This window comes from Cyprinodon tularosa, unplaced genomic scaffold (genome assembly GCF_016077235.1).
Source record: "Cyprinodon tularosa strain WSP-4 unplaced genomic scaffold, ASM1607723v1 ctg21, whole genome shotgun sequence".
Classification (NCBI taxonomy): Eukaryota; Metazoa; Chordata; class Actinopteri; order Cyprinodontiformes; family Cyprinodontidae; genus Cyprinodon; species Cyprinodon tularosa.
The window spans coordinates 1,147,041-1,165,547 of NW_024038778.1; the positions used below are offsets into that span (position 1 = coordinate 1,147,041).

General features: G+C 38.3%; 1 protein-coding gene across 2 annotated transcripts in view; it reads left to right on the top strand.

Moving 5' to 3' along the window:
• LOC119783647 (protein sidekick-1-like) overlaps positions 1-18,507 on the top strand; it is a 433,545-nt gene that overhangs the window by 361,453 nt on the left and 53,585 nt on the right. For both annotated transcript variants that reach the window (XM_038285267.1, XM_038285266.1), the window contains exons 22-28: positions 4,914-5,035; positions 5,131-5,243; positions 9,902-10,052; positions 11,439-11,679; positions 11,996-12,111; positions 15,425-15,611; positions 17,539-17,637. In XM_038285267.1, coding sequence (XP_038141195.1) covers positions 4,914-5,035; positions 5,131-5,243; positions 9,902-10,052; positions 11,439-11,679; positions 11,996-12,111; positions 15,425-15,611; positions 17,539-17,637 — 1,029 coding nt within the window. The remainder of the gene's footprint in view (positions 1-4,913; positions 5,036-5,130; positions 5,244-9,901; positions 10,053-11,438; positions 11,680-11,995; positions 12,112-15,424; positions 15,612-17,538; positions 17,638-18,507) is intronic.

The window sequence follows — 18,507 nt, forward strand, 5'->3', positions numbered from 1 at the left end:
GAGCAAGGGGTAAACCCTCCCCTGCTCCAGAGCTTCCGTGGAAGAGTGTCATCTTTCAAGAGCTGAGGATACTCACAAGTTATTGGCACCAGGTCATCTTGTGCCAAACAGCAACAATCAATTTTACAAGCATTTCCTCAGACATGTATTGTTATGTCTTTAATACTCAAGTTGAGAAAGGAGTAGAGCTGTTAACTCATTACCATCTTTTGGTGAGTTGGATCTGGTGTCAGGAAAAGTTAACCCAAATGATAATGAGGGTGACTCGGGAACATCTAATGGAGATACATTTGGCTGGAAGGTGTGGAGCTACTTTGGTTGTGGAACCAAAATTTGGGGTTGAAAGGTAATTTGAAGAAAGAGTGGAGACTTTTGATTGGCCTCAAGAAAGGGAATTAAAACCGATCACCAACTCAAAAGAGGTAAACCAGGGATTATCCCAATCTCTGATCTGCAGGCGCTTATGACGGACATCGTCAGATGATGGACGGAGAATTCCTTAATCTTGCACCATGCTCCCCACAGTGGGCGTAGTGCTTTACCGTGGCAGCTGTGGCAAAGGTGGTTAAAAGGCACCAAGATGGGATAGGGTTAGGTTAGTTCTGCAGGATTACACTTCCTACAACATACTCATCAATGTGATCCAAGTGCCTCTCCATACATCTTTATAATCTTTATTTGTTGTCTCACACCAAACACACCTCAGCAGTCTTGTTGTCTGAGGGCTAGTAAAATTTATATTCCAGAGTAAGAGATGTAATGGTTTAATCACTAGAGGCATCTACAAACTGATGTTTTTTTTTTCTTTTTTCAAAGGCAACTTCTTAGTTATCTTGGAGCCTATTGGCCCAAAGTGGCCGTTCAAACCCATCAAGCCATTTGCTCACATCCATATATTCCGCTGATTTTCTGCTGGTTGTTCCTCTGTGATAAAGATTTGTCCTGAGTTATCAGGTGGGGGGGAAGCTGGTTATTATTTCTCTATGAAGCTTTTGTGTTTCAGCTCCTTATTCGTCTCCCCTGACACAGCTGGTCACCCAAACTGCGTGCTTCCTGCCTCTTATTATTCCCATGGAGACGGAACAAAGTCAGAATAAGAATGGGTCAAACGTAATTTCACAGCTTTGCTGCCTATTCAGACATTCACAGGCGTTAAATGGAACATAGTGGACGATGCATTTATTTCTCATCACCCTTACTGCTCTTTAGATTTATCTTACTCTGTATTGTATTGCCGACCTTGGAAAAAAAAGAAATAAATTGCTCTGACAGAGTAGAAAGATATGGACGCTGCAGCACAAGTGCAGGTCTTTGACTTAAAATTAACTTTCTGTATTTGTGTTTCGTTCTGCCACTAGATGGGTTCATTTTAAAGAAGCGCTACTGGCAACTTTCTGTCCTCGGTCTGAATTAAAATCCTTTAGACTTGACGAATTGGTAATAGTAGTTGTCATTGCATTTTAGCAGTTTTAGTATACATTTATTAGAGAAATTAATTGTTACGGGGGTTGTTAAAGTTTAATAACAACCATGTGTTCGTGTCAATATGTCAAAATTGTTACAAAGATCCATTCAGTGAGAAGCTCAGTCTCTTACCTCCCTTTAGCCATTTACCTGACTAAAATACGGAGCTACTGCTGGGAGCTTTAAACACTGCTCCCATGGTGAATAAATCCATCAAAAACCATACGCAACTGCTAGCTGACAAGGTAAGTACTAAAGCATTGTTCAGAAAAAGGAAAAAAACTAAACTTTAAAAGATGTTATATGCTAACCGCGCAAAGGCTACAACACTGATGTTTGAGAGCAACTTAAAAGGCTCAGTAAAGCTAAACACTATGGCTATGTCAGAACGTCCGCCCGAACCCCTAAAACCATCAATCAATATATAGAGCGGGGACTATGTAGTGGACTTTATAGTGAACTCAGTTAACTGACATTTTAGACAGATGATAACTACTTTTTGCTTCCCTATGGTCATGTAACTCCGCCTCCCCGCACAATGCCTGTGCCATCTTGGTTCTGTCTTGCCACCACAACAAATACCATGATTCTTTGCAGGGGGAACTCTCACTTAGCATGCTGGGATGTATTTGCTCGTCTAGTAACCATAGAACATCTATTTTTCAAGGTGCATTCTTGGAAATTTCGATTCTGCTACTTTTTCATCCACTTGATGTTCTAACACTCATCCCAACCAGTATATAGATCCCTACATAGTGATTAGGGCGAATGTTCGAAAACAGCCTCGTATTTGAATAGTATTTTCAAGTACATGGACTAGCCAATGATGTCAATGTATTGTTCTGAACTCCTTCATCTTGATGTGCATCCAAAGTGCAATATGAGATAAGATAAGATCGACTTTATTGATCTCACAGTGGAGAAATTCACATTTCACACCGGCCCAATAGTCAAAAGAAGGTGCCGAAAGGAGGAAAAGATACATGGGGTATATACAGTGAATCCGTCTATCTATATATAACATTTTTCAAACCATGCTCCTTGTACTGCTGAAATGTTAATCAACTGGTTGCTCAGTCAGCTACTCAATGGAGAAATAATGCACATTTTGCTGTAAAGGCATTGGAGGCTGATGTTATGGCAGAAAGAAGTACGAATCTGTTGCTACCATGATGCTGTACATAATTACTGAAGAAAATATCATGCAAAGGCACAAGAAAGGCAGAACTTGTAGAGGACTGCTGCACATTGCATGTACCAGATAGTAGTTTACATAGAAAAAAATCCATCTTAGTTTTATTCTATTTTAAAATGATCGCTTTTCATAATATACTTCCATAAAGTATATTAGAATTCAAAAATGTTAAGATGTATATAGAGTTTTTAAACATGTGAGCAACGTTGATAAGTTTGGTATTCTTCTACCTTACACTACTTTGTTTATCGTCATTAAGAATGTTAAAGGTCTAAGGTCCCTATTGTTTTATCTTAACTGAAGAGACCCTTTGCCCTTCCAAAAAGTGTTGCAAGTATGTAGTTTGAAAGTTAAGAATCGTGGCAACCATATTTTATTTAAAATATATTTAAATGTTTTCGCATTGCAAATTGTTTAGCAGTTCACTAAAAAAAGGTTCTGCAAAAAATTTTACTTTTGCAGTTTGTTTCTTTTAATTTCTTTTAAATAATTAGTCAGGCTGTAATACTTATGTATTTTATTCTTCAGCAAATTACTGGCCTCTGTTAATAAGAAGGTGTTTTAAATATCAACATATATGTGTACACCTATTGACATGTTAAAATTACAGTAGACAAATTTCTCTTTTTCTCATTATTACGAAGGCAATACAGCCACAGGCTTCAGTCCAGTGAAATTTTATATGGATTTAAAATTATATCAGCTTTACAAGTGGAGAGGAAAGTTAAGGATATTGGCTAAAATTTTGCAGGTTTATTTGCACTTCTGAATAAAAGCTGCTCATGCATCTCAGTCAGATATCATTTAAATCTTAATTTACTTGAGTGTTTCAGTTCAAAACCTGGAACTGATAAAGGAGAGTTTGGACCCATCTTGGTTGATATGAAAATTAATTAAAACACCCAAAAATAAAGTAGTTTTAACAGACATTTCATGTTGTCGTCTACCAAATTATGAAGAAAACTGCCAGTAAACCAACAGCTTTCCAGTAGGCAGATATTAAACCTCACCAAAGTTAGGGAATGCCAGACATTTAAAGGCTGTATCCATTATATGGAAGTTTCTGTGGAGGGAAAAGGTGTGGTATAAAATACTAGTTGGAGGATTATAAACAGCAACATTTGGATTTGTTTTTAGAAAAATACTGCTTAAAAACAAAACAAGACATAGAAGGTCAAGTAACGCAAAGCAAACTAGGAAAAGTTGTCTTTGAAACAGAACGGGAATTTAATGGATTTTTATTAGCCTGACCAGCCAGAATGGTACGACATCAACATGTCATTGAGTTCAAAGGCGGGACTAATAGCGTCAGCATCATCAGGTTAGAGCCAATCAGATAAGTATGGATGTGATACACAAACTTCAAGTGTTGAGGTTTTAAAATTAGATCAACCTCACTTAAGAATTCAGAAAGGGCATCAATGAAACATTGCTGTGTTGCGGTCAACATCTTGCTGTTATGCTAGCACAAAAGCACTGCTGCATTATGGGTGATTCTGGCCCTGAGAGTGACACATCCTAAAGTCCCGCCTCCTACGCAGTGATTGGTCCGAACCATTAAGATTGTTACCGGTGATTAGTCAGACTTAATTATGCTCAGTGTAATTCAGTCTGGCTGGCCAGACTACATTTCTATACCAAAGGAAAAGGACTAAATACACCATATTTTCCAGACCATAAGCCGCTAATTTTTTCCCACACTTTTAACCATGCAGCTTATAAGACGGTGCAGCTTTTCCATGGATTTTGTCCTAACCCCCAGAGGTGGAAGTCAAAGTTGGAAATGGCAGAGTAAAGGGCTAATGGAGAACAAATGTATGTAGAGCTGAGCTCCCCCTACAGGTTTGGTGGGAGACAGTTCAGTAGATATCATTGGCTTATAGCCTGGTGAGGCATATATATGTACGTTTCAAGTTTTTCAAAAAATGTAGTGGGCACGGCTTATATAGAGGTGCACTCTATAGTCTGGGAAATATGGTAGTATTTACTACGCATATTAGCATAGAGTACTTTTCAGCGGCTAATGTTGCTTTAGTAAAAATCTTATTTTCATTTGTATATGTAATCTTTAACTTTTTTAGATACCTAATTTAAGTGTTTCTTTTCTTTAATCTAGAATCATAAAGATAAGGGTAAATATATCAGTTTATTTCTATTTGTTCTTTTTAATTTTATGAGTTATAATTACATTTCAAAGTAAATAACATTTTTGATGGCATTCTAACTTGTTGTATCTTTTTTGTTCTGTTTGCAGAGCTTCCCGGGGCTCCTTCTAACCTTGTCATCTCTAACATCAGTCCTCGAACAGCAATGCTTAGGTTTCGCCCCGGTTCTGATGGCAAAACAGCCATATCCAGATGGATCGTGGAAGGACAGGTGTGTTTGGGCTCAAAGTACACCTCAGTGGTGAGAGCCGATGGCAAAACACAGCAGGAGGAGATCTGTCTTGCAACATGCTCCCTATTTAACAGGTGGTGAAGGAGGACGGCAAGGAGGAGGCATGGAGAGTCGTTTACCAGAAAGACAACGAGCCGAATGCAGACACACTGGAGATCCCCAGCCTGACTCCCTTCACTCAGTACAGGTTAGCAGCAAACACCCTCATCCTGCTCAGAGCAAGTCTGAGCACAATCTCAGGCTCACACATCATGGTATGCACGCGCTCCGGCTTACACAAATCTTACTCTTCGGCAGTTTCTGCAGTATCGCAAGGCTCAGGTGAAGTTCGATAAATCACACTGGCACACAGAAAGACAGTTCCATCTGAGACTTTTCTGTTTGTCAGCACCTTCACAGCTGCAGCATGCAGATACTTATTACCCTCCTGCAAACTAGCTAAAGGAAAGGGGAGGGAGAAGCAGTGAGATGAGGGCAGGGGAGAGGAACGTTGATGAGAAGGTTTGAAGGGCAGTAGAAAGCATTAAACCAGAGAACGAGGAAAGAATGAGAGACAAGGAGCGTGGCGGGGGGATGAAGAGAGAAGTGAATCTATCAGGAATCTGTTCCTTCTTTTAAAAGCAGCTCATCCTCTTCCTCTCCTACACGTCTCCGTATCCCAGTATCCTTAATTTTCATCCTTGGTTGGAAAAGTATGGAGTTTCATTCTAGTGTTTCCAGTTCCTGGTTGTAAATAGAACATGTTTTTTTCCAGAATTTCCTAATCTATCTATATTTGCTTTATAGAGAGTCCTTACATCTATGCATTTGCACATTATCCACTTATCTATGCACCCATCCACGCAGACTGTGGAACTGTCTGTACTCTGCAAATCAAACTTCCGAAAGACTTATAAATTTGTCATAAAAATGTGTAAGAAGCTTGATTATCCGTGTTGTCAACTGTGATGGGATTTTGGCACCTTTCCACACAGTTTAGAGTCACTGGGTTCCTGCTGTCACAGGCAGAAGCTCTAGGATGTTAGATGAAGTGTTGCACTTGCCTGCATTTCTTATCTTTCTTTGTATCTTGCTTTTACTCTTTCCCCATCGCTGGGACAACACATCATAGATTTATTCTCTCCTGCAAACTCTGCCAATCACATGTTTCATAAGCCACACTGAAGCATGGCTGCGTTTAGAAGCATAAGAAACAAACGCTCTCCTGTGAGTATTTTCGTGTTTGCGAGTCTTCATGTTCAGAAATGGTGGTTTTACTGACTGCTGTTTTCAGACAACTAAAGAGCTTCTCCTGAGAAGCCTCAGCTTTTTATTTCTACTATTCCATAATTTAATAGCGAAATCATTCTGCACAGTTTGGCACTTTGCCTAACATTTAAAGGTTTTAAATCAGGCTATCTTTATACTGATCTTATCAGTGAGGCAGGGTAAAATATTTACTTTTTCTGACATGTTTAGCAAGCAGTAAACCATGACAAACTTCACTTTATAAAAAACATATACATATGAATCTAAAGCAAATTAATGTACCGGTATTTATTTTTCTTATACCAGGAAATCTCTGGAATTTATTGAGGATCCTTCACCAACTGCATTATTTTAAATTCTTTATAAAAGGCTTTTTTTGCTTTATTCTATTTGCAATCAATATATTTGCAGCCATGATATAATTGTATGCAAATGCATTTGCATCAGCAAACTTTAACATAATTAACTTTTAATTATGCTCTTATTAATCTAATATATGTCAGTTTGACTCATCCGTCAGGATTAAAAAAAGACTTGGTAAATGTATCTGCGTGGAACCTGATAAAGGAACCATATTTGTTGACATAGAGAGCACAGATTTTCTGGTTGAAGCTTCTCCTTTTTTTGAGTGCAGCAGATTGCAACAGATGTCATAGGCATGATGGTCAGAGCATAACAGTAGCTCACTGGAAGCACTGCCAGGCAGCGTGTGCATGATGAGGTGGTAGTGTTGGAATGAGATCAGATGCTTTAGGTTCTCTGATGAACAAGCCATGCCACTGTGCATGGGAAAGCTTTAAATGCTGCAAACCCCACTATGCTACCTTACAGGCTCTAAACCGTTTGGGAACTTAAGAGCCTCTTTGCCCTTGTAGATCTTTTTTTTTTGCAATGCATTATGGTATTAATTAGGTGTGAAGGGGGGCTTAATGTCCTGTAGCCATTCAAGAATCAAGAGTTATTGCAAAATTGAAGTTATGCAACAGTTTTCTGCAGGGATATATTTCAGGAATTTTGGCCTTAAAATTAATTGATTCATGGGTTAAAAGTCAGAATTGAAGTGTGTTGATTTTTCTCTGATTATATCAGTGAGTAACTTGTTATTTATCTTGCATACTTTTGCGCCGTAGTCTGTTGTTATTTTGTTACTCTAAACCCTTAGCCATATTTGACATGGGGACACCTGACCCTCCCAGCCAAACCATGAACTCATGTTGCACTTTAGGCTACATAATTCCTCGACACTGCATAAAGTAATATTTGCATAGCATGTTTCATATTTATACATATATACATATTCATAATATAGTATATATGGATTTATAAATATCTTTTATTATTATCAGAGATACAGTACATTGTTCTTGTTATAGTCCCTTGCTGCTGTTCCCTCTGTTTTATGCTGTGCTACTCATGTGCCTTGAAATTGCTCCGTTCGAGATAAATGCATTTACTGAATTGAATAGACATCAGTAGAATCCCTATTGTCCTTTTTTTTCTGAGGCTATAATTAACTGTATGACAGAGGCTACTAACCTGCAAGTTTGTAAGACCTAATTGCAAACATTCGCTCATTAAATATGTGGGGATGTCCTAATTCCAGTTTTTTAATAATTTGCTAAAATTATATCTCCTTAGAATCCCTATTAAAAGTACTTAAAGTCCACCATAAAGGGTTATGGTTAACAGAAAAACACAACAGTCATTCCACAGTTATAAAGATGGCTTTAATGGGGAAGTTGGCCACTTGAATTACCCGTCAGTTTTCAGTGACAAAATCAGTGATGGTTTTGTTAAACACATTTATGAAGTGAATCAGGTTATTATGAGAACAAACTGGTAAGAGTGAAAAATCTTTACCAGACCTTGGTTCTAGAAGCAGTCAGTACCCATAACAGAAAGAAATGAGAGGATGCTAATATTGGCCCTACTGATGTTGCCTCTTATAGTTTTAGTCGATTTCCATTTGCATTTCCTTTAGTAGAGGAAAAACTCTGAGACAGAAATTGACTCTCCATAAACCACAGACTTTATGTGCAATTAATCATTTAAATTTATAATCTATCGATAGCTGAACCTGTACATTTTCATGTTCATCTGCATAGCCAAAAATAAGGTATTCTAGTCTACATTTATACATTATTCGACTTCCTCTAAAATACAAGCATTGCTGCTGAATGTAGTTCTTTAAAGTAAAGGTTAGATTTTCCTTTTCAGACGTCCCTTATTCACTTTTTGTATGTAGAATATGTAGTTTATTTTTAATTAACCTAGGGCTGCTCAGTGGCCTTACATAAAGAAGTTTTTTCTCTGTGGAGTTTACATGTTCTCCCTGTGCATGCGTGGGTTCTCTCCGGGTACTCCGGTCTCCTCCTACAGTCAAAAAACATGAATGTTAGGGCTAAATTCTTTGAGTGTGTGTGAATGGTTGTTTGTCCTGTTTGTCTCTGTGTTGCCCTGCGATGGACTGGTGACCTGTCCAGGGTGTACCCTGCCTCTCGCCCGTAGACAGCTGGAGATAGGCACCAGCTCCCCTCGCAACCCCACTTAGCGATAAGTATGAGAGAAGATGGATGGATGGATGGATGGATGGATGGATGGATGGATGGATGGATGGATGGATGGATGGATGGATCTATTAACCTAAAACATTGCATATTGTTTCTTTTTTTAATTAAATAATTCTATTTAATGTAAAAATATGCAGTCATAGAAATACTGAAAGTATGTAGTTTATTTAGTTGTTCAATATTTTATACATATTTCATGTTGCGTCCCATTTGTTCCTAACCCTGGTCTTGATGACTTGTGTAAAATATAAAAGAACACTGATCTGATTTTCATTTTCATTACTTTAAACACAGTAATCACATGTCTTATAGGAAGAGAGTAGCTGTTTCTATATTATGGATGAGATATTTAAAATCCTTTGTTTTTTTAAAGTAGGTACAGCTTGACATGTTGTCAAAGTCAAAAAGTCAAAGTCAAAAAAGTCAAAAGTCAAAGTCAAAAAGCCTTTATTGTCATTATATTCTGTGACAGATACAATGAGATTTGGGACTTCCATAACAGCTACCGTGAAATAAAAATAAAATAAAAATATATAAAAAATATATAGATATATTAAAAGGAAAATGAAAAGGAAATGTAAACAGTTACAAAAAATATATATAAATATATTAAAGGAAATGTAAACAGTGAAAAGGAAATGTAAACAGTACTGGCACAGATTGTGGGGGGGGGGGGGGGGGGGGGGGGGGGGGGGGGGATAGTGCAAAACAGGTGTAAAGTGACCGACAGCGCAGGTCGGAGTTGAGGGGGGGCAATGGCTCGGGGGAAGAAACTGTTCTTGAGTCTGTTTGTCCTGATCCTCATTTGCCTGTAGCGCCTTCCAGAGGGCAACAGGTCAAACAGGGTGGAGCCAGGGTGGGAGCTGTCCTTGGAGATGGCCCTGGCTCTGCTGAGGCACCGGGTGGAGTAAAAGTATGAAACATCATATAGCAGACAGCTCCATTACAAACCCCACACACATCACTTCACCATTTAAACTCTACATTTAAACTCTTACATTTAAAATATGATTTTTATGCTCTCAAGGTTCAGGATGCAGCAGGTGAACATCGTCGGCTCAAGTCCAATGAGCGCCCCCTCTAGGCTGATTCAAACACTACAGGCTGCCCCTGACTCCCACCCCTCCAACCTCAGCCTCGTGTCTGCCACACAGACCAGTCTACGCTTTAACTGGAAGGTACCACACACACAGCCACACACATACGTCAAACACATGGTGGTCTCTGTAAAACCATTAACCACTATTCTTTTTTTTAATACTTATTTAAGCTGTGCTAATTTGACTGGGAGTTCATTTATGTCTTTGCGGACCCGTTTTGTTTTTGCATCTTTTTTTTTTCCTACATCAGTATTAGTGTGCTTGCTCACTCTCTCAGCAGCAGCCGCAGCAGCAGGACTGAACAGGTTGACAGCCTGTAATCATTGTCTCTACTGGTTATCATTGCACACACTAATCTGTCACATTTCCCATTCACCACTTTGGACCACTACCAGCACAAACCACTATGTTTTGTTGTCCTCTTAGTCTTCCCTTTTTTTTGGGTTTTCTTCTCTCCCTCTTTCCCTCCATCCTTCTTTCACTCTCTACCATCCACTCCTCTTATCACGACATAAATGTAGAGCAGAGTATTTTTCCATTTAAGACTTGGAATGAGAAAAAGAGCCTGTCAAATCAGACACAGACACTGAGACACTGTGGACTACAAGTGCAGCATGCTAATGGGATTTCACCTGTATGTTAGCACCCTGCCTGGGCTATGCTGGTTTTCTGCTGTAATGGGAACATCATAATGGTGTTAGCTAAGGCTATTATTCTAAGCTGCATATTAAGGGTAATAAAACTAATGTGACATTTTGTATTATGGCTCCTAAATGCTAAGCTGTGCTAAATCACTGAGGTATTTAAAATGACTGGGCGTCTCAAAGACTTATCCTTTGTACAACATGGGACACTTGCTAAATACAGTGCTGGTGAAAATTGTCTGATATATTAGGTACAAAGTATGGACACCTGGCTAAAGTGATTACCGGAGAATTATTCCCTAAAGTAATGCGTCACCATGCATCCCCATGTGGGTCAGAGGTAATGGAGGACCACTTAAAATCAGAGCAAAATATGCTACAGGTAAGAAGAAGAAAGAAAAAAGATAAAGGTGACTGGACTTTAACAACGCAGAGAATAGTTAGTTCTTTGGTTATTACTGGTTGAGGGGTATCTTGCATGTTAAACCCATTTCAGGGGACCCAGAGCATCTCAGTGAGTGACACAAATTGAACATCTAATTCTAAAAGGGTCAAATATTATAGGCCTGAATGTGGTCGGTATGGAAATAAGCAGAAAAACCTACATGCTGTGAACTTAGAGCGAAGTGGTAATATCTGCCTTAGAAACTGTGCTGAAAGCAGCATAGTGTTAATCTGACATGCAATGAATTTTATTTTTCTTCATTGTTAGTCTTGTTAGATATGTGTTGACAAAAAAAGGAATGTCTACATAAGCCAGGCAACATTTCAATAATATCTGTAGTAGAAAACAACAGATTTGCTCCTTGTTTTCTTTCAGCCTCTTCTGGAGTCTGAGTACAACAGCAGCCCAGAAACTGTGGGCTACAGGCTTCGTGTGTGGAGGACAGATGGGGACGGGGAAGACAGGAACGAGGACGTATCGGGCGGAGTTGAAGCTAACGAAGCCACTATAGAGGGGCTAAGTCCTTGGACTCACTATCAGGTTCAGATACAAGCCTTCAACTCCATAGGAGCCGGACCATGGAGCCAAACCGTTGCAGCATGCACCACCGAATCTGGTACAAATACAGACCTCATTCAGTCCCCTTTCCTGTTTCCAATTGTCCAGCAGAGATGTGTTTGACATATTACTAGTTGGGCATAAGAAGGCAGTTGGTTGAGAAATAAAGTGCTACAATTACTTTTCTGGGTCCTCCTCTCATCTTGCCACCTTTCCTGGCCTTTACTCGCCCCCTCAATTTCACACAGGGGAAGATTGATGGAGAGAGGGAGGGAGGTGGATGATTGAGGTAAAATCGAAGATTGGTTCAGAGAGTCAAGTGGCACTGAGCGGCGTGTTTGTGCGCACGTTTTCTTTGTCTGTTTTTTCCTCAGCTCCGTCTGGATCTCCAGTGAATGTAAGTGCTGAGGCAGTGAGTTCCTCCAGGATCATGCTCACCTGGTCTCCTATTCCTGAGGCACAAAGGAACGGAGTCATTATCGGCTATAAGGTGAATAAAAACTCTCAAGCAGACACAGAGACACTCAAACCAACCGTAATGTTCTGGCCTGACCCTCTTGGCCCATTACCACTTCCTCCAACACACTCACATCCACACAGACCTTCACACACACAAAAAATCTGATACAAGAGGAAAATGATGTAATATCCTGTAACTATTCCGGTTAGTCCATTCTCCACCATTGCTTTTAGCACCCTGCTGCAATGATTATGTTTTGGGGGTATGCGTGCAATTTAAGAAGGATTTATGTCTTTGATAACACAGAAGTGGGTGTAAGGTGAAACAAAGATAGGATTATGCCTTTGTTAGAAAAAAACAGAAAAGTAATCCACAAAACCTGTTGGATTTGGAAGATTTTCTGTAATTCAACAATATGAACTGCAGGTTTGGCAAGAAATGATATGCTTTGTGTGCATAGTCACAGTCAGAATAGAGCATTTAGGTCCAGACTGCCATTCCACTTAAAGCAATACATCCTGCAGCCTGTCCTCATCTCTCATGTTCAATCTGAAATAAAGTGAAATATGTCAAATCGTAAGCCTAAACGGTTACATTGCCAACATATTTAGACATGCAGGTCAGCATTTTGTCTCATTTTCAGAATCCTGAGATGTTGCAGTGTCACCCTTAATGTCTCTCTAAACAGAAAATTGCAGTTAGACATACAGGTTTATTTGTTTCAAAGGTTAAATGTTTTTTAAAAGGTTAACTGTTTTATTTCACTCCTTTCGGAAGGGAAACTCAAGTATTCATATGGATTCATTAACCATGAAGTGAACATTTTCGAGCCTTTGTTTCTTGTAATTGTGATAATTGTGGCTTAGAGATATTGACACCCAAAGTTCAGCATCTAGGGAATTGAAGCATTGGGAAAATGTTGAATATTGTAAACTTGTGGCATCACATCCTAATCAGCTGATTAGCTATAAAAAGCTGAAAGTCCATTGTGGGTCAGTAGATTACACAAACATGGGGAAGACTGCTGACTGGACAGACGTCCAGAAGACGATCAATGACATTCTCCAAAAGGACAGCAGCCACATTTCTTAAAAAGCTGGTTGTTCAAACAAATCATAGTTTAACTGTCCAACCCAAACCTTTTTACTGACATGTGCAATATTTTTCATAACAACCAGGATCCTCAATTCTGTTTCCTACTGTATATCACTGTACAGTTTTATCTTATAATGTATACGTGTCTGAGTGGAGTTAGTTTTAATCTTATTTAGCATTTGTGACATTTATTCATCCATTCATTCATATTGCTTTATCCCAGCATTTTCATTGAAAGTTAAGCCAAAGGAAAAATTTGTTGTAGTAAACAGGGGAGGACTGCAGCCGTGAGAGGACAGTTTTATTTATTTAGAGGATAGATATATTTATTTTCATTTTGTATACACAGAGTGTATACAAAACAAAACTTAATTTTGTTCAGCTTTCAGGCAGTAAATAAGCAGAAGCTTAGCAGTGAAATGAACATTTCCATTTCATAAAGTGCAGCAGTGATCAGATGTAAACAGCGTGGGAGAAAAACATAGATCATGCAAAATATATTCAAGAAATTTGGGTAGGTTCATAAGGAGAAGGCATCACTTTAAGACAACCCCCGAACCCAGCAGGTCTTGGTACCTGCCTGCATTGCAAAAAGGAACTAATAGTTGGTTTAAACACCAGCGATGGTGTTACTGTGTTGAATGGCCATCATGCTGGCCTGGACATATTAGGGTACTTATGAAGTACCATCAAATTAAGATGAGAAACACCAGACCAAACAATGAAGATGACCTGAAGGTCTGTACCAATCTAATCTGGGCCTCCTTTACAACTCAGCAGATCCAGAGACTGATTGCCTCCCTGCCACGCTGCATTGATGCAGTAATTCATGCAAAGGAGCCCCAATCCCACATTCTTACCCAATATTCCAAAACTCTTGGTCGAAAGTTTGCTTTTTGTTTTCTATCTGTAAGCTATAATCATCAACATTTAAAAAAAAATCTTTAAACTTTTTTTCTTTTTGTGTAATCAATCTGTATAAAAGTTATACATTTTCCTAAACTGAGTGAAAATGATTTAACTTTTTCACAGTATTTTTTTAAAACATTTTTTTTTTTTTTTTAGATATGTAGAACCTATCTTAAGTGTTGGATTTATGGATGATTCAGATGTTAACCTTTCCCCCTTTTTTATTAATACAATTCTTTAAAAATGCTCTTGCTAAATTTATTTTAGACATAAACTAAAAAAGTGTCTTGATCCAGCTGATGGCATAATCAATATCATATGTGTTTGAATTCCTATGAAAACATATCCAAGTATTGTTTTTAGCTAACCTTTAAATGATATACAGCTAATGTCATTTTTTAAAACGGATCATTGTTAATCTTGGAAACTATACAGAAACCTTTTTTTTATTGAATGACTACATGTTTATGCTTTTGAATATAAACCATTCACAGTCATGAGACAACATCAGATCTAACATCATATTTTTTTTTGTTGCCATTTTTACATATCAGCCAAAACAATCTGGTCTACTAAAAATTTAAAAAATACTTTTCATATTTACTTTGGTCTGATACTAGTATCTGTTGAAAAATCTGAATATATAAGTGGCAGAAAAGCAAAACCTGAAAGAATCATCACCAGGAAAAACACTTTTGTAGATCTCTGTAAATCACACTGTGTATAAAATCCAGGTCATCATCAACCTGCCCAAAGCAAATAACACCCTACATCTGTGTGTCTTCCTGTGGATCACACTGAGCAGCATGCCTACCATGTTAATAGATGGGAAGTGGCTGCCAGCAGCAGCTCTTTTAACACCTTCCACCCCTCACTAAATGTTGAATAGCCATCCCTGATCTCCTGCTGTGCGCGATCTGTGTCTTATTTTTAGATGAGGTGATTTTATTTCCTCCAGTGGTTTTAAGAGTCATATTATTTAAGTTTTCGAGCAATACAGTAAAGGGGAGAAAGGGATAACAAAGAAAAGCAGGTCTTGACACATTTTTTCTTCTAGCTGTTTTTAGTCAATGATAACCCAGTGTGAACTGATTAGACTTTTTTTTTCTATAGTAATAACTATCTTTGTGACAGAATTTATTTTCTAAAGGAATAGTGATATTATTTATTTTACTTCGATGCTGTCTCCCAAACAGAGCAGAGATGTAGTTTCATGTTCCTTGTGAGTTGTGATCATGTAATGCTTGTCTTAATTCTGGAATCTAAATATAGACAATAAATCGTAACCAGACAGTTTGTTGTATGCCTCTTTACCATTTTTTTTCCTTATTTTTCACAGGTCTTGTACAGTGAGAAAGACTCAGATGGCCCGCCTAGTGTTCAGGTGGTAGAAGGAGACAAAAATATTACGCTGTTACTGCGTTCACTCCAAAAATACACCATGTATGCATTACAAGTGCTGGCGTACACAAGGATTGGAGACGGCCCTCCCAGCAGCCCCGTCCTCCTCAGGACCAAAGAAGATGGTAGGAATTACTGACCTGTGACCAGAAGGTCTCTGAGCATATTTGTTTCCCCTTTACACCTCTTTGTTTTTGTTTTCTTTTTGTTCTTCACACCTCTCCTGTCATGACAGACATATGTGTATTTGTTTTTCACTCTAACCATGTTAAAATGTTTAGCTCCCGATGTGTAGACCTGGTAACCATTACGGCATTTTTATGATCCGCACAGACACACGTGTTCAGGAACATATGCTCTCTCGCACACCAGCAATCATCCTCTGTCAAGTCGTGTCACGTTTGAAAAGTTTTTCTCATTTCAGGATAAAACAAAAATGGCAAAGTCAATTCCTGGCAATGTATAATGAACCCCCATCCTTTCTTACACACACACACACTCGAACCAGCTGTAAGCTTGCACACACTTTAGCTGACATGTATTTGCTGAGGTGGAACATGTACTTTTATCAGCAGCAATGTCAGAGTTGTCACGAGGTTGAAGGGAAATTACTTCTTTTCATTTCGTCCTATGGAGTTTCCTCTTCAATGTGTGTAAAAGACTCAGCATACAGTGAAGCAGCGAGGTGTATGCACATTTATATTAGGCAAGCATGTCATATTATGTAGCGACTTTAAAGTCGCATTTGAATGTCATCAGGATGGAATGATCCTGCTACTAACATTTTAATGAGTTTTAAAAACTAGAACTGGATGGACATGGTAGAAATTGTATTCTTTAATTCATACAGCTGCAGGCTTACATATGAATTAAATAGAGAGATATATCAATGCTGAATATTAAGAATTTTGCAGACTTCCTCAAGAAAAGTCCTTAGATACCTCTGGCTATAAATTGATTCACTGAGCTTATTTAAAATGGATGGTGTCACCAAGCTGTTTAGGAATTGTTGACAACTATATTTGGGATTGAGATGATTACAGAACATTAGAGTAAGTCATTCCTAACTACTGCTTATCTGTGCTTTTTGAATGATCAGCTATTGATTTTAGGTTGAATGGAATACTTTTTTTTGTTGGTTCTACTTTCTAATTAGTCCTTTCATGCTGAGCATTGCACCATCACTAATCAAAGTGAAACAGTCCCTTGGCACCATGGGATATAGTTAGGGAGATGCTAATTTAAACCAGCCTTTAAAGCCTTTTAATTAATTATATTTGAAATATTGTTTATACTGTTGATATACCTAGTTGTGTCTGGGTTTTAACTATTATCCTATATACAGATTGGAGGCAAGATTATCTAGCATGGTTATGGTACCATGCTTGATAATCTTGACTCCTCTTAACATATTTATCATTGTGGCCAAAAATGTCAATCTTAAATTTAAAAAAATATATTTTTTCTAGAGGACATGTGACATGATCGAGTTTTTGTCGGGTTATTTTTCACTCAGACTCCTCAAAGTTCATGTTGATAATAAAGGTATTTTACTCTGACAGAGATGGTGGTTTCCCACGCTCTTACAGTTTGTGGTAGTTTGTATCTTTATGGTTCTGGAATCTCTACAGATCATTTTATATTCATCTAATAAAAGACTGTACAGATAACTAGATGTTCTTACAGAACAGTGACAGATCAACCTGTTAAGCATGGTGGTGGCAGGATCATGCAGAGAGATATGTTGGATGGAATTTAATTTCAAATCCAGAATTAGATGTAACGACATAGACACAGCTGGATGAATTAATTGAGCCAATAGAAGCAAAGACAGATAAATACTTGCTTGGGAAAAAAATTTAATGGACTATAAATAAGCCTCTAGAAGGATTAGTTTTGTTTGACCATGTCAGAAGAGCAACCAATTTATATAATCATAATGTGGTGAAATATAAAAGCCTGCTGTCTCTATCAGTCATTCATCTCCTTAAATGTGTGTATTAAATATGCATTGATTTCGCTGCCAACTCCTTTTCCTGTTTTCCTTTCCAGTACCAGGGCCCCCTGTCCGCATGATTTTTCCAGAAGTCCGTCTGACATCTGTTAGGGTGGTCTGGCAGCCACCTGCCTTTCCCAACGGCATCGTTTTAGGTAAAAACACACAAAAAAATTAACTACAAACAAAACACAAACACACTTTGTATGGATTTGAAGAAGCATTGGTGCCGGGGGGTTAGCTTATGCTGGTAACAATTTAGGAATTGGAGACATATGCTTCCTTTTCCAAATGTATATATAGAATCACATACTACTGTTTTAATATAATCATGTTCAACTGGAGCTTCAGAGCTAGTGACAAATAACATGGGGAAGAAAGGCAGATAGTGTGAGTTTGGATGCCGAACAGAGGAAAATGGTTTGTATTTGTCCTCTCAGTAGGGGAGGGAGTTTAGCAGGACAGTTTGAGTGATGTGTGACTGCATTCTGTTGGAGGGGAGGACATTTAGTACGACACCTCTCTGTGACAGAGAGATGAGTGGGAGGGCAAATCCCTCTTTCTCCATCACACCGATATACACAAACACGCGGTCCTGCTGTGTCCTTGTTGAGTGCATTGTGTCTATGCAGACACAAATACTGTAACTGCTATGCACTGGTTTTCTTTGTGCTTCTGACTGGCTCATTTCTCCTTGAATTCTCAATAGACGGTTGAGGCAGAAAGCAGATAAAAGAGAAATGGTAAAAGAAAAAGGTCTGGCATCTGATTTGGCACAATGCAATCTGTGATCCCTGAGAACCAATATATGAATGCTGTACACAAGGTCTCAGGTAGATATAGAAGCTAATGAACACTTTATTTATCCATTATCTTCTAATACAGAAGTATTTATTTAGCTGTTGCAGCATTTTGTACCACAACTTTTCATAAATATGTTTTATACCTGCATTAAAAAAGTTTTTAAAGAGTTTTTAAATTTCAGTCTTAAGTTTATCAATAGAATCCATCATAACCAAATACTC